This window comes from Nyctereutes procyonoides, unplaced genomic scaffold (assembly GCF_905146905.1).
Source record: "Nyctereutes procyonoides isolate TBG_1078 unplaced genomic scaffold, NYPRO_anot_genome, whole genome shotgun sequence".
Taxonomy (NCBI): domain Eukaryota; kingdom Metazoa; phylum Chordata; class Mammalia; order Carnivora; family Canidae; genus Nyctereutes; species Nyctereutes procyonoides.
Genome location: NW_026575159.1, coordinates 13,652,460 through 13,666,582, shown reverse-complemented (window position 1 = coordinate 13,666,582; position 14,123 = coordinate 13,652,460). Strand labels below are relative to the sequence as shown.

Genomic DNA, 14,123 nt, shown 5'->3' with positions numbered 1-14,123 from the left:
TGGGGAGGAGTGCTTACATCACAGGGAAATTGGGCAAATTAAATTTTGTTAATGAAGGTAATGTGCTCAGCACAAAGTGTGCAATAAATATTAGCTATCCTTGATAATTTCCTTTGATTAAACTCTAGAAATCAAATGGGCTTTCCTATTTATCTTAAGGGACAAATAGAAACTTGCTAAATGTATGGATCAGGTAGGAGACGTGAAGTTGAGGATAAGATTTTTTTTTTTTTATAAATTATGGAAGACCTATAGACCCACTTCATCAGCCAGAAACTTTAACATAAAGGTTGTATTAACTTTGACCCTCACACTGTTCAGATAGCAGCCCTGTCCACTGCTGGGCTCTGCATTGCCCCTGGAAATATGCTCTCCTGGACACATAGTAATAATAGGTTGGTCAAGATAACGCTGGTGGTTTAAGCTGGAAAATTGGGAGGATGGAGAGCACTTTGACTAGAGAATGAAGCCAGAGAGGTAAATTTTGCCTGGCCCAAGTTCAGTTTTTAATACATAGATGTGTCTAGCAGATTGTCCAGAAAAACATACCAGGGCTAGAGATGTTGGCTTGAGTAAACTATCTGATAGTGGAAACTATCTGAGACCTTGGCAATAGAGATCATCTAAATCAAAAATAATTGCCTTTTAAACCATTTGTTTAAAAATTTTGAAGTTTCCTCCTCTGTGAAATGGAAAGGAGTGCTTACTTCATAGGACAATTGGACAAATTTTGTTTCCCTTCTGATAAGAAATTGGAAGCTCCTCCAAAAATATCTGCTTTGTTTTCAATAGATGCTGTCACTTGGTGTCTGATTTAATTTGTAAATTTTAATTTTATTTATATTTTCTTTTTTATGTGAAAGTATGATTAACATAAAGCATTATATTAGTTTCAGGGGTACAGTGAGACCATTTTCTATACATTACTCAGTGCTCATCATGAGAAGTGTACTCTTACTCCCTTCTCTCTATTTCACCTACTCCCTACTCACCTCCCTGCTGAAAACCACCAGTTTGCTCTCTGTATTTAAGAGTGGGGTTTCTTTTGTTTGTCTCTTTTTTTGTTTGTTTTGTTTCTTAAATTACACATATGAGTGAAACCATAAGGCATTTGTATTTCTCTCTCTGACTTATTCCACTTAGCATTATACCCTCTAGATCCATCCATTATTCATATTTTCAACAAGCAACTCATAAGCACATAAGTAATACCAGAGTCACACCTTGATAAAATCATGTTTATTTAGTGATGTCTGACAAATAGAGAAAGTAAAAAGAATATGTAAAAAATGTACAACTTATATATAAATACTTTAAAAGAGAAAAGCTGAACACGTGGTGACATTAAAAGAATGTATACATTTAAGTTTGCAGCCTTATAGTCTGACACATTAGATACACATATGAATACACATGTATCTTGTTCATGAGTTTGCATAATTAGGGCCCAAGGATAAGTTTTGGGCATGTCTACAATAATTCTGAACTCCCATAAAATTTGTGGTATTTTCCCACCACAGTCATGTTGATTTTTTTCTTATTTTCCAAATCTAAGACCAGCACATTTGAAAGTAATCAAAGGTTGTAATCAGGTGCTTTGAGCCCCAGTTTACTCATCAGAAAGATGAAGAAAATCTCTGCTGATGTGTTCTGCTTCTTCTGAATGAAAAAGCGTAAGCCCCAACAGCCTCCAGCATATAGAAATGTATGAGGGCTGACAGGCCTGGTCCTCTCTGTATTAGGGGGAGTTTTCTGTTTAGCTTCTTTCTTTGGAAAGGAGTCAACTTGTCTGCAATGGAGCAAGTTTATCTCACCAGTCCACTTAGCTAACAAACATTCCATTCCTGTAGATACAGTCTGTTTCCTCGTGTGCAATGAAACAGAAGACTAATAGTCTCTGGATTTCAAACTGAAGAGCTACACATTTCCTCAGATCTTGAACATGGAAGTTCAGAGTTGAGCCACTCAAAAGGAGAGTTCAACAGAGACCCCTTAAGTCAAACTTCACTATATGGCAAACTATTCTCATGACATGTTCAGTATGATCTTGAATTTCACTGTGACATTCATGACAGTGACATTTTCTTGATATTGCACTAGTGTATAACAAAATAAGATGAGTGTAATGGGATAGAATACACAGTAAAACATGTATCTGATTTCTTAAATTTATACAAATTTTCATTTGTAGTCAATACCACAGAAAAGTAAGTCATCCCTAAGTACTATCCTGAGCTTACCTTGATTTCAAGTTTACAGTTAATCATATCTTTCATTAAAAAAAAAAGACAGATATAACTGACCTTAAATGACCACAGAAAATACATAGGACTCAGGGGTAAAATAATAATTCTTCCTAATTTTCTTATATTCATTTGATGGTGGGTAGCTACAGTTTGCCTCCATAGGTATGCTTCTCAAGGAATACATGTTACATTTCCCCTCTGCTGGTGTTTGGCTTTAACTCTTGGAGGAAGGCCTCACGGTTATGAGGACAGTTGCTGTGACAGGTGCAGGTCCCGATGACCATCACTGGTTTCTTGATGATCTGACCTGGGGAACACTGGAACTCCACCTGGATGGTTTTGGTGTTATGGGGAGTGCAGCATCGGCCATCACTACAGACCCCACAGAACCTGGGCTTATAAGTGTACAGGCTAGTGCAGTTCTTGAACTGCAGGTGGATGGCTTTGAGTGACTTTGTGGTGCGGAGACACTTTTTTCCTTTCTAAGAAAGAAGAAAAGGAGACACCATGGAACGGCTACCACTCCTCCAAGGGGAGATTTTAGGGATATGGAATAAATTGCTAGCTGCCTGCCCCTCTATTCATTGTTCTTTCTTTTTTGCGAACATGACATGGTGTTTGGGCAATTTGGTCAGCTACAAGTATTTGCTTCCCTAGGGTATCTGGGAGCTTGGGATGGCTTTGTGATCAAATTCTGTCCAATGATACATAAACCAAGGGATTCTGGGAAACCTTTTGCCCTTCAGACAGGTTCTTTATTGCTTCCTGCATTCACTATCTTCCCTGCCTAGAATGTGGAAACCATGCCTAATCATACACAACCATTTTTTGACTTCGTGGTGATAAGCATTAAGGTGAAAGTATATATATATATATATATATATATATATATATATATATATATATAAAGTAAGCTATATTTTTCAAGGCACTGGGACAGGTTTTGGTGTTGTTTTAGCCAATGTATCCTTAGGCATTATAAAGAGAAAGGGAATATACCTGGCAGCATTGCACACCTACTAATGCTTCACATACTTTTCAGACATTAATTCACTTAACATTCTTAGCAATATTTGCTCCTTCAAGGATCAATTATTCATGTAAGGAACAACTGTGCAAGTTTCACAGATTAGTAAATGGAGTCTCAAAGGCCCAAAGTCACCAGAAACACCTAATTATTGAATGTCTGACACAAGCTCATGCCTTCTATTATATTATAACCTCGGGAATGAAAATGGGATTTAAGATTATTTTCCAATGAATGCAAGGTAAGTAGAGAATTTATTCAATATGCCATTAGTAATAGTTGATGAGGGACCCTCATATTGATAATTCAGCACAACATTGACTCTGTTTATTTCCCACTTAGATTTCTTTACCCACGGGGATCCCTGGGTGGCTCAACGGTTTGGTGCCTGCCGTCAGCCAGGGGCGTGATCCTGGAGTCCCGGGATTGAGTCCTGCATCGGACTTCCTGCGTGGAGCCTGCTTCTCCCTCTGCCTGTGTCTCTGCCTCTCTCTCTCTCTCTCTCTCTCTCTGTGTGTGTGTCTCATGAATAAATAAATACAATCTTTAAAAAATTAATTAATTAAAAAAAAAGATTTCTTGACCCACTAATTTGCCATAAGTCTCCTGCTTTTCACTTTCCTAGGCACAGCCCACAGCTGTGGAGTCATGAGCCTTGGGATTCTCTTATATCAGTGGCTCTCAAACTTTACTATACATCAGAATCCTCTAGAAGGTTTGCTAAAACACAGATTGTCGGGCCTTACACCCAGAGTTTCTGATTCAGTAGGTCTGATTTGGGTCCCAATAACGTACATTTCTAACAAGTTCTTAGATGACAATGCTGGTCTGGGGAGCCACACTTTGAGAAGCACTGGCTTACATTTAAGCAACTCTTCATGTTAGGAAGCTATGATTATTATGCTAGTATCTCCCTAGATGCCAAATAAATTTGGAATCTTTATGAAATGCATGTAAGTAACAAATATAATATCTCCCCTTATAAAACTGGGTGCAAGTTACACAAAAGAATATAAGAATTTTGTCAAAAGAAACAATAGAAAAAGCAAAATTTTAGAGGCATGGCATGGAAAAGCCTTATTTAATAAAGAAGTAAATGTGTCCTTAACAATATTAAGGGCCTCTTGTTTCTTCCTTTTTCATATTTAATGTGTAACCTATATTCTTGCCAATGTCCACAAAAAGGTACAAGGTCAGCAACATCTGCGTGTGAGTGTGTGTGTGTGTGTGTGTGTGTGTGTGTGTGAGAGAGAGAGAGAGAGAGAGAGAGAGAGAAAGAGAGAGAGAGAAAGAGAGGCTAAGGAGAAGTAGAGAGAGACAGATGGGAGATGGGAACAGAGATATCTAAAGAGAGAAGGAGAGAGAAGGAGAGAGAGAGAGAGAGAGAGAGAGAGAGGCAGAGAGAGGTGGCTTTGTGGGTGAACCTACATAACTGTACCACATGTATGATACAATTCCCCTAAGTGTGGGGAGGTGCACCTTCTAGCACATAATTTTAGGGATAAGATGTTTCTATGTATACTTTCAAAATTGGTGGAAGAAACATAATTAGGATGGATCCCCAAAAGTCATATAGCTATATAACCATACAACTAATATGATTGCTGGAGACGTATTTTAGCAATAAATAGAAATGCTGCCTAATGTTAATAGAGTAATCTCTACCCAGCCACTTTGTAAATTCATTCTGTTTAATCCTCATGACAACTTTGAGGTAGGTACTGTCAATGGCCTCATTATATGGGAGAAGAAATTGAGGCTTAGAGGTTAAGAAAAGTCATCCAGATCCCACAGCTCGTTCATGTGTAAGCCAGGATTTAGGTTGTCGGGCTCTATCTAGAGTCACACCCTTAAGCATTAGGTGATATTGCCTCAGTGTAGAGATATGTATATTTTTCATTATTAGGCATTATTTTGGCCTTGGGTTTGTACAAATTTCCATATAATGGTTCAATTTGGTTGGGTATTGCATTTATCTGATCTAGGGCTCCAGTAACAAGGCCTCTGATGTCATCAGGAACCAATCAGAGCTTCTGATCCGCATGCCTTATAGTCAGTGTTAACACACTGAGTTGATACACTTCCAACAAAAAAGGAAAGAAATGTGCTATTTTATTTGGCACATATCGCCTTATGCTGGCAAATGTACTATTCCCACTAGACTTTTTAAAATACTGAAAATAATTCCCAGACATCCATTCATTTATTTATCAACAATTGTTTATCAAGCACACAATATGGACCAGGTAGGATGTTGGGCACTGAGGGTTGAGCGAGCAAGCTTAGGGGTGAAAAAAAAACCCTGAGGTCAGAAATGAGCTCTCTGAAATCAACTCTGCTTGGCAACTGAGCAGCCAGTTTTTTTCCAGGAATGGAATGGGATTTGCCAGACCGTCTCGACTAGGGACACTATTAGAGTTGCTGGCTCCTCCCTCTACCTGTGGACCTCCTGCGATTTGCTTGGAATAATTCAAAACATGAAAGAGAAAAAAAGAAGGTGAGTCCACTCACTGCAGGAACTTGTCTGCCTTTTCTCTGGGATTCACTCCCAGCTAGAGCTGATGTCTGAGTCAACTAGTGTCACGGTGTCACAATGACTTTCTAGAGCCCAGACGTCCATGAGGCAAAGCTACCTCCTCAAAGATGGGAGGCTGTCTCTAGGCTCCTACCTTATCTGCTGGTTGCTGGTGTTCTTGTTCACAGGGCCGCACCATGCAGAGCCGAGTCTGCTTCACCATTTCACACTGTGGATTTCTGTTGGTGACCCGGGTGGAAAAACCCATGCCACAGCTCTTGGAACATGCGCTCCACTCTGTGGTCTGTTCGATGCAGTTGATGCCGGAGTCAGAGACTGCAACTCCTAGCGTGGCTTCTGTTCTGTAGGCTATGGGGCAGACAAACAAAAGCAGCCACGTTGCGTAAAACACGAGGACTGCCAAATGATCCTTTCAACCATCATTGGAAAGAGGGCCTCATTCAATTCTGTACCCACTAAACTCAGGTGCTCCTGTGGCGCCTGGGTGGCTCAGTGGTTGAGTGTCTGCCTTTGACTCAGGACGTGATCCCAGGGTCCTGGGATAGAGTCCTGCCTCAGGCTCCCTGCAGGAAGCCTGCTTCTCCCTCTACCTGTGTCTCTGCCTCTCTCTGTGTGTCTCTCATGAATAAATGAATAAAATCTTTAAAAATAAAAAATAAACAAACCCCGGTGCTCTCAAGGGCCAGAACTGGATCTCTGTATTTATAAACTCTAAAGAGGTGGCACAGTGCTGGCACACTGTAGGCCTTCCAGAAATTCTTTGTGGAATGGCTGTCCAACTTGTCCTGAAGAAGCTTGGGAGACCCTATCTTTAAGAAGTCCAGCAGTTTGAAGAACGTAGAACAGTATAATAGCATCAACAACCATTCCATAAACTATAAAACATGTGATTTTATACAGAGATAGGATCATGATGAAATTTTATTGGATGAGCAATTAGAACCTATGGACTCAAAAGAGTGAGGAAGGCAATACTTTGCTCAAGGGAGGTGAAACTGGTTGTTTGGATTATTGGGATATAGACACTTGGACTTTGATTACACAAAGTTCTGTCTCAATGTTTAATATGTATGGCTTGGGGCACTTCTGTTCTACATGGCAGTTTTCCTATCTGTAAGGCATAGCTGATAATTTCTGACCTCAGGAAAGCTGCAAAGCTCTGCTTACTGCCAGCATAAATAATCTGGCTGGTTCATGGCTTCTAAAATATTCTCTACTGGCTCTTGATTTTTTTTTTCAAAAAGCTATTTCCTTTATAAGATAAAACAAAAAGGAAAGCAAAACAAAGATCCTTGGCCCTTTCTACAGCATCATCTGGGAAGGCGGCATTTCTCTGTGACACCTGTAGCATTCTCTAGGGAGGCTGATCCTGAAAGCACATGGATAATACACAGAATCTGGAAAAGAATGATTTCTTTTTACTTTTACCTCTGTGATGTTAATAAGGGTCAGGTGGGATGGACTAAAATATAAACAGTAGTCATGCAATAGGACTAAGTCAGTTCCCTTGCTCAAAAGAACCACTGAATGCAGCAGGTTCTCTTTAGGAGAAACTGTGCATACTTCAATAACTTGGCTAGGATTCACACATGTGATGTGTTTGATCTCAGTGGGCAATCTGGAATCCACAACTGAATGGCCAGGAACGGAGGCCAGTTTCTCATCGCAAATCCGACACAGCACACATGCCTTGTGCCTGCATTTAACCTGTGCAGTGATCACTTTCAGGTATCCTGAGTCTCTTACCTGGAAGGGCAAGGCCTCCCAACTCTCCCTTCTCATTTGAGTCACAGATCCACTTTTCGCAGCACTCCCCGGGCACTTCAACTTTTCTTGGAGCTGGGCAATCAGGCTGGGGCAGGAGCAGGTCCTCTCCACAGCGAGGCACACAGCCAATCTGCCCATCTCTGCAGGCGCACTGGTATTTGCAGCTTGGCTGGAAGGTCTCCCCGCTTTGGTAAATGACCCCATCAAACACACAGTTGTCTCCTTCTACCGCTAGAGCATTGGGGAAGCAAGGCAGAGAGGGAAGGGACAGAGAGCAAAATCAGGAATGGAGTGTGGTGGAGAAGCTACGCAAGCTACATGCAAACCCCAGATCCTCCTTTTTCCCGTTGAAGTGATCTGTTTCTTCTCTATCTCTGGCAGAGAGGTGTCCTCACGGAGGCCTCTGAGAGCAAGAAGAAAGCTTGAAGGCCATCTGCTCCTGCCACTTATTTTACAGATGAGGAGGAGGTGCATGACCAAGAAGTGACACTCCCCAGGTGCCACAGCTGTTGTTCCCAATGATAAAGTCATTTTTCTAGAACCTCCTTCGATCCTCCTACTCCAGCAGCTTAGAATTAAAAGGAAAAAAGTGCATTGCATATTCACCAAGTGGGTCAAATCTGGAAGGGTGCTTGGCATTCCAGCACCACAATCACCATTAACTTAGAGAAGACAGGGGCGGCCTCCAACTAACGGGGCCTCACGTGGAAAGATGATCTCCATCCATTACCTTTCGCCAGCCTGAATGGGCTGGTTTCCTGCATTTTCTTTTATTCACAGCCCAGACTGGGGTTACACAGTCGTCCCAGGAGAGCAGGGGTTGCTTTAGCTCAAATAGGACCATTACAGGTGTGCAAACAAACCTGCTGGGCGGCAGGTGGGGGAACTGTGAGCTTGGGAGTAAGCCCAAGGTTCCATCGCCCCCGCGAGCATCCCCTTGGGAATGCCCAAAGGAAATGATTTCACTGGCCCTCAAGTCTGCTCTGCTCCCCAGCTATCCGGACTCCACTCTAAGGAGGCGAGTGATGAAGGCTTCTCACCGTTGCCGGCCGCTTTCCTCTCCGGGCTCCCAGAGCCACGAGCGCCCCTCACCTCCACCCGCCCAGACCTTGCCCGGCGCACAGCACCACCTGCGGCACCCTCGCCGCGGTTACCATTTGCACCTCGCCCTCTGGGAAGGGGGGAAGGAGAGGGGCAGAGGGGCAGGCGGCGCGGGGGGCCGGGGTTACCCATGCAGATGCCGCCTCCCGCGCTGGGGTCCGCTCTGCGGTCGCAGAAGAGGCCGCGGCTCTCCTCGCAGGGCTGCAGCGGGGAGCAGCTCTCGCCGCGCTGGCGGGCGCACACCAGGCAGCAGGAGCAGTCGTCCAGCACGGCTCGCACCCCGGGGGCGCAGGCCGGCGGCGTCGGGGCGCACCGGGCCGGACACTGGGTGGGACAGCGCTGGGCGGCGGCGACCTGGCGCGGGCGGGACAGGAAGGGGGAAGCTCTCAGCGGCGACCGTGGGAGGCGCGATCGGGCGCTGCCCCGCAGGGCCGAGCCACTCACCTGTCCCAGGACCTGGAGCAGCAGGAAGGCCAGGCAAAAGCACCGCCTGGGCACCCCGCGCACGCTCTGCATGGTCAGGCTTTGCCCTCGCGCTTGCACCGAACAAGCCCGGGCGCCCCGCTCGCTCGCCCCGCTCGCTCGCCCCGCTGCAGGTCCGGCGCGCGCCTCTGGTCCCCGGCGGCCCCCGCGGAGCTCTTATAGCGCGCTCGCCGGACGCGCTCGAGCCGGTTGGCTGCGGGGCAGGCGGGGGAGGGGGCGCGCTGGGTGGGGAATGGAACGAACCCCGGGGTTGCCATGGCAATTGGCCGTGGGTGCCGCTCTCCTTAGGGCGCGGCCCCGGGGCCTGCGTGTGCCTGTGTGTGGCGACTGGCTCTTCCCGGAGCGCCGGGAGGGGCAGGGTGGAGTCGCGCGGCGGGGACCCAGGGGCGCCCGAGCGCCTGGGAAGGAAACGCCCGTTTGCTCCTGGAAGCCGCTTCGCCTTCCCCCGGGGACCGGACCCCGGGGCGCCCCACCCGCGCGCGGCGCGGCGCGGGCTGCGGGCGCGGGGCTCTCCTCGGGGGGCGCCTGCAGGTTGGGGCCATCTGCGGGGGCCTGGCGAGAGGCCCGGGGGCTTAGTCAGAAGGGAAGCACGTGCAAGTTTGTCACCGTTTAGGGCACTCTGGATGTGTTGGGGGGAGGGGGGAGCAGAGAGAAGAAGGAACGTGGAGGGGAAAAGCAAGAAAAGAGCAGGCAAAAGCAAAAAGCAAAGCGTCCCAGCGCCACGATGGGGGATGCTGTTGGCCAAATGGCAAAGTTGCTTTGATTCTAATCACTCCAACTCCCCACTGGTTCTTAAAACAAACAAACAAAACAAAAACCGAAGCGATTCCTTGGGCTTGGAAAAAATAAAGTGAAAACATTATACAATGAAAATGTAAGAGCCTGAGTTAAATATGAGCTTTCTTCCTGATAGGAAAAAAAAAAGTCTTGAAGCACCTGTTGTACCATGGCTAACGTCTCGCAGCGCATGTCAGAATCCAAGAGCCTCTGGGAGTTGGTGAGGCAGGTTCAGCTCAGCCACTGCCCAAAGGTCAGTGAGTTAGGTAAGAAGCGGGGAGGTATTTGCTTTCCTTGGCTGACCCCTTCCAGCAAATCTCTCTCTCAGGTGGCATCCGTGTTTTAAAAATTGCAGTGAAGCGCTTGTCATCTCTCATGAGAATGAGAGCAGTTTTGCTGCTCCAAAGGTGATATTGCTTGAGGGATTAAAAGAAAATTTCTCCCCTACTTCAACTTTGCTGCTGCCTCTGGGATAACTAGGCCCAGCTCCTCCGAGGATAGCCACGTTGGAAAGACACTTATAAGAAAAATTATACAGTCTCGTGATGTAACGCTAGACTTGAAAAAGAAACAAATTCTCTCTACATCATCCATCTCTGACACGAAGGAAAGCAAAGACAGCTTGTGTAAGGGCCAGGCCTGCCCTTGCAATGCCTGTTCCCCATGGTGAAGTCCCTGTTCCCCATGGTGAAATCATCCCCAGCCCCTTCAGGAGAGTTCTCTGAGCAACTTGAGACTGCTATTAGGTAGTTCCAAGCCTGCAATCATTCTGCTTCCTTTGAGGTAAACCAGACTCAGCAGGACTCAAAGCTTGACAAGAAATTGAACAGTTAATCTGTGCCATGCATAGGACACTCACATATCCTTCAAGTTGACAAGCTCCATGGATCATCTGGCCTAGTGCATCTGGCCCACTCAAGTGCACATCAGAATCAACCAGGGTGTATTTTTTTTTTTTTAAGTGCAGATTCTTAGAACCCACTCTTGACCTACTGAGTTGGAATCTCTGGTGAGGGCTCTTGGTAGACAGCTTTTCACTGTATTTTGGAAAGGGAGCTGACTTTGGGAAACCTATAGATATGGAACAACTAGAAGCATAGCTAATGGGGAAGCAAGAATATTGGCCGGGTTTTCAAAGTATGGATAGCCAGAATAAGGAGAAATCGGCAGCATTGAGACTCAGCTGACTCTTCTTGGAAAGGGGGAAGATGAGAGGAGAAATGTGAATTCAAGATAAGGGTGAAAATGTCAGGAAGTCACGGCTAATGTGAGCCTCTTGGTTGCAACCCATAGAAACCAAACTGGAACTAGCTTCAGCAAGACGACTTCTGGAGGGATGCTGCGGTATTTCACATATAACTGCTGGGAAAGGTGCTACTAGGGCTCAGAGGCCACTAGGATCAGGGCCTTGGAGCTATCAAGACTCCATCTCTCCATCTGTTCTCACTACTCTTCTGGGTGTCAGCTTTACTCTGTCCCACCACAGACCAGCTTCTCCATATAAGGGAAGTGTCAACCTAAAAGTCTCCCTAGCCTCTTACATTGCAACCTTATCACTGCAGAAGGAATGTCCCTCTCCCTTGGCTCAGTTTGGAAAGTTCCAGGAGAGGAGTTGGATGAGCTCACCCTGGGTTAATTGAAGGAGACAAGAAAGATGAGGAATGGGGATTAGCTAACACCACACAGTTGGAATGGGGTGAAGAATAGTTCCCTAGGAAAGAAGGGATTATTCTTTGAGAAGAAAACAAGCATAACAGGCAAAACAGTACATATCCACTCTACCATCTGCTATAAATGCTCCTGGATAAGGAGCTCCATACTAAAACAATTGGAAATTGAAAATGAATTCATCTGATAATTATCAGGTCATGCTTTGCTGCCCCCAGGACATCTGTCAAGTCCTCCATGCTGGGATAGATTTTGTCCTCTCTGTTGGCCTGGCACCTGTGCTTTTCCTTCCATCTCTGAACTCACTGAGTAACAGTGACGTTACTGTTTCTGTGCTTGTCTCCGTCTCTTACCCAGGAGCCCTTGAGAACAGGGGGTACTTCATAGTTTCCATAACACTCCCAGGAATGGGCAAGCAGTCAGTTGTTCTTGGACCTTTTGAGATCCTGCCAACCTTGCTTTAAGCTTTGTCCCTTGTTACTGCTATGCTAAGTTTAGGTAAGAAAGAACTGGGGGTGTTATTCCTTAGCAACTATCTACCATCATTACTGCTTCTGACATACACCTTCTCTCAGTTTTTCTTGGCACTATGAGTCTAAAGGATGGCATACAGGCTGGTGACTTCCTCCTGTCTGAAATAAATCCTGTGTCAGTGGACATCTCTTAGGAAGTCAGGGGACATTATTACCTTATAAGCTCTTCATGGGTTGCTGGTCTTGGCTACCAACCAAGAGGGCAGCTCCACTTGGTTATGAGGGGCAAGTATATTGGTGGATTCACTTATTCATTCCATTCCATTCCATTCCATTCCATTCCATTCCATTCCATTCCATTCCATTCCATTCATTTCTCTCCTCCTTTTCCTTCACCCCAGACATGACACTGGAGACTCCTTGTTCCTTCTCTATCTCAGATAGGCTGTTAATTGATTTTTACATTTGCGTTTTCAAGATTTTGTTTATTTTGAGGGAGAGAGAGAGTGAGAAAGAGCAGAAAGAGTGCAGTGGGAGAGAGGGAACCTCAAGGAGTCTCCATGCTGAGTGTGGAGCCCCATGTCAGGCTCGATCTCCCAACCCTGAGATCATGACCTGAGTCAAAATCAAGAGTTGGACACTTAACCAAGTGAGTTACCCAAGTGCCCCAATTTATATTCTTATTACTTATTTGTCAGTACTCCTACCCAGAATACATATAGAGAACTCCTTACAACTTTATGAAGGTAAAATTTTATATAAGTTTCCACGTTGGGATGCCTGGGTGGCTCAGCAGTTGAGCATCTGCCTTTGGCTCAGGGTGTGATCCTGGAGTCCTGGGATCAAGTCCCGCATCGGGCTTCCTGCATGGAGCCTGCTTCTCCCTCTGCCTATGTCTCTGCCTCTTTCTCTCTGTGTCTTTCATGAATAAATAAATAATATTTGAAAAACAAAGTTTCCATTGTTGTTGTTTTATTTTTTTAGTTTAAAAAAAGATTTTAAAAATATATTGGCACTAGTTTCTGTAGCAAGCGAGAGAAATATAAAGCACAGAACCCCATATTAAAAATGAAACAAAAAAAAGGCAGTGACCATGATGCTATCACCTCCAGGACAACTGTCTCCCTCTTCTCTCCTCAGTGATCACATTCTCCATAAACCCGTAGACACTGATTGTATCTTCATTCAGTCATTATTTAGCGAAGCCACACGTACTCTGGGAATGTGCCCCATATATCAACCTCACAGCTCTTGAATGATTTAGTTTCTTTTTTTCTGAATTTTTTTCATAGGTCCCTTTCCTGGGGCCCCAGAGACTTGGTGGAACACAAGATAATTCCCATTATATGTTAGGCTGGCCAGCTTTACAAGGTGTACCCTTCTATGGCTAATTTTCATTACACCCTCTTGTTTCTCTGACAGATCTCTTGAGTTCTTGCTTTCCTGGAAATGATGAGGGACAGAGAAAAAGCAGTGACAGGAGATGAAATACTAAATATATAATGTTTGGTGTTATCCTCTTTGGAAACATCTTCCTATTGCCCACATTTAAAATATTTATTTTGTAGTGCATTTCTTACACAAAAGAAAAATCCAGAAGATTAAGTAAAAAAGAAATTCAAGCTAGAAATTGGCTAGAAATGTGAAAAGTTAATTTCTCCCACTACTAAATGACCTCCTAATAGGAAAATGGGCTCTTCGAAGCTGAAATTTTTTAAAAAGTGTTTGAGCCAGGGGGCACCTGGGTGGTCCAGTCAGTTAGGCATCCAACTCTTAGCGTCAGCTCGGGTCTTGATCTCAGGGTTGTCAGTTCAAGTCCTGCGTTGGACTCCATGCTGGATGTGGAGCCTACTTAAAAAATAAAAATAAAAAAGGTTTTGAACTGGAATGGAGTTTGTCAAGTTTATGTACATGTCACATTCCCAGCCTCCAGGCACCAACATTACCCCACCTGCACTAAGGAAAGTGGCTATGAGCAATTCTTTCTATGTGATTTCTTTATGGCTTATAACCGCCAGGTAAAGTATAACCAGTTCTGAGCCATG

The 14,123-nt window shown here is 44.9% G+C and overlaps 1 protein-coding gene across 1 annotated transcript; it reads right to left on the bottom strand.

Moving 5' to 3' along the window:
* Positions 1-1,220: 1,220 nt before the first annotated feature.
* CCN3 (cellular communication network factor 3) lies at positions 1,221-9,306 on the bottom strand. The gene is made up of 5 exons (XM_055314400.1): positions 9,122-9,306; positions 8,806-9,031; positions 7,556-7,807; positions 5,943-6,157; positions 1,221-2,728 (listed from the first exon to the last, which is right to left on the bottom strand). Exons 1-5 carry the CDS (start codon positions 9,191-9,193, stop codon positions 2,432-2,434), a joined length of 1,062 nt encoding a protein of 353 aa, XP_055170375.1. The 5' UTR covers positions 9,194-9,306; the 3' UTR covers positions 1,221-2,431.
* Between the last annotated feature and the right edge of the window lie 4,817 nt (positions 9,307-14,123).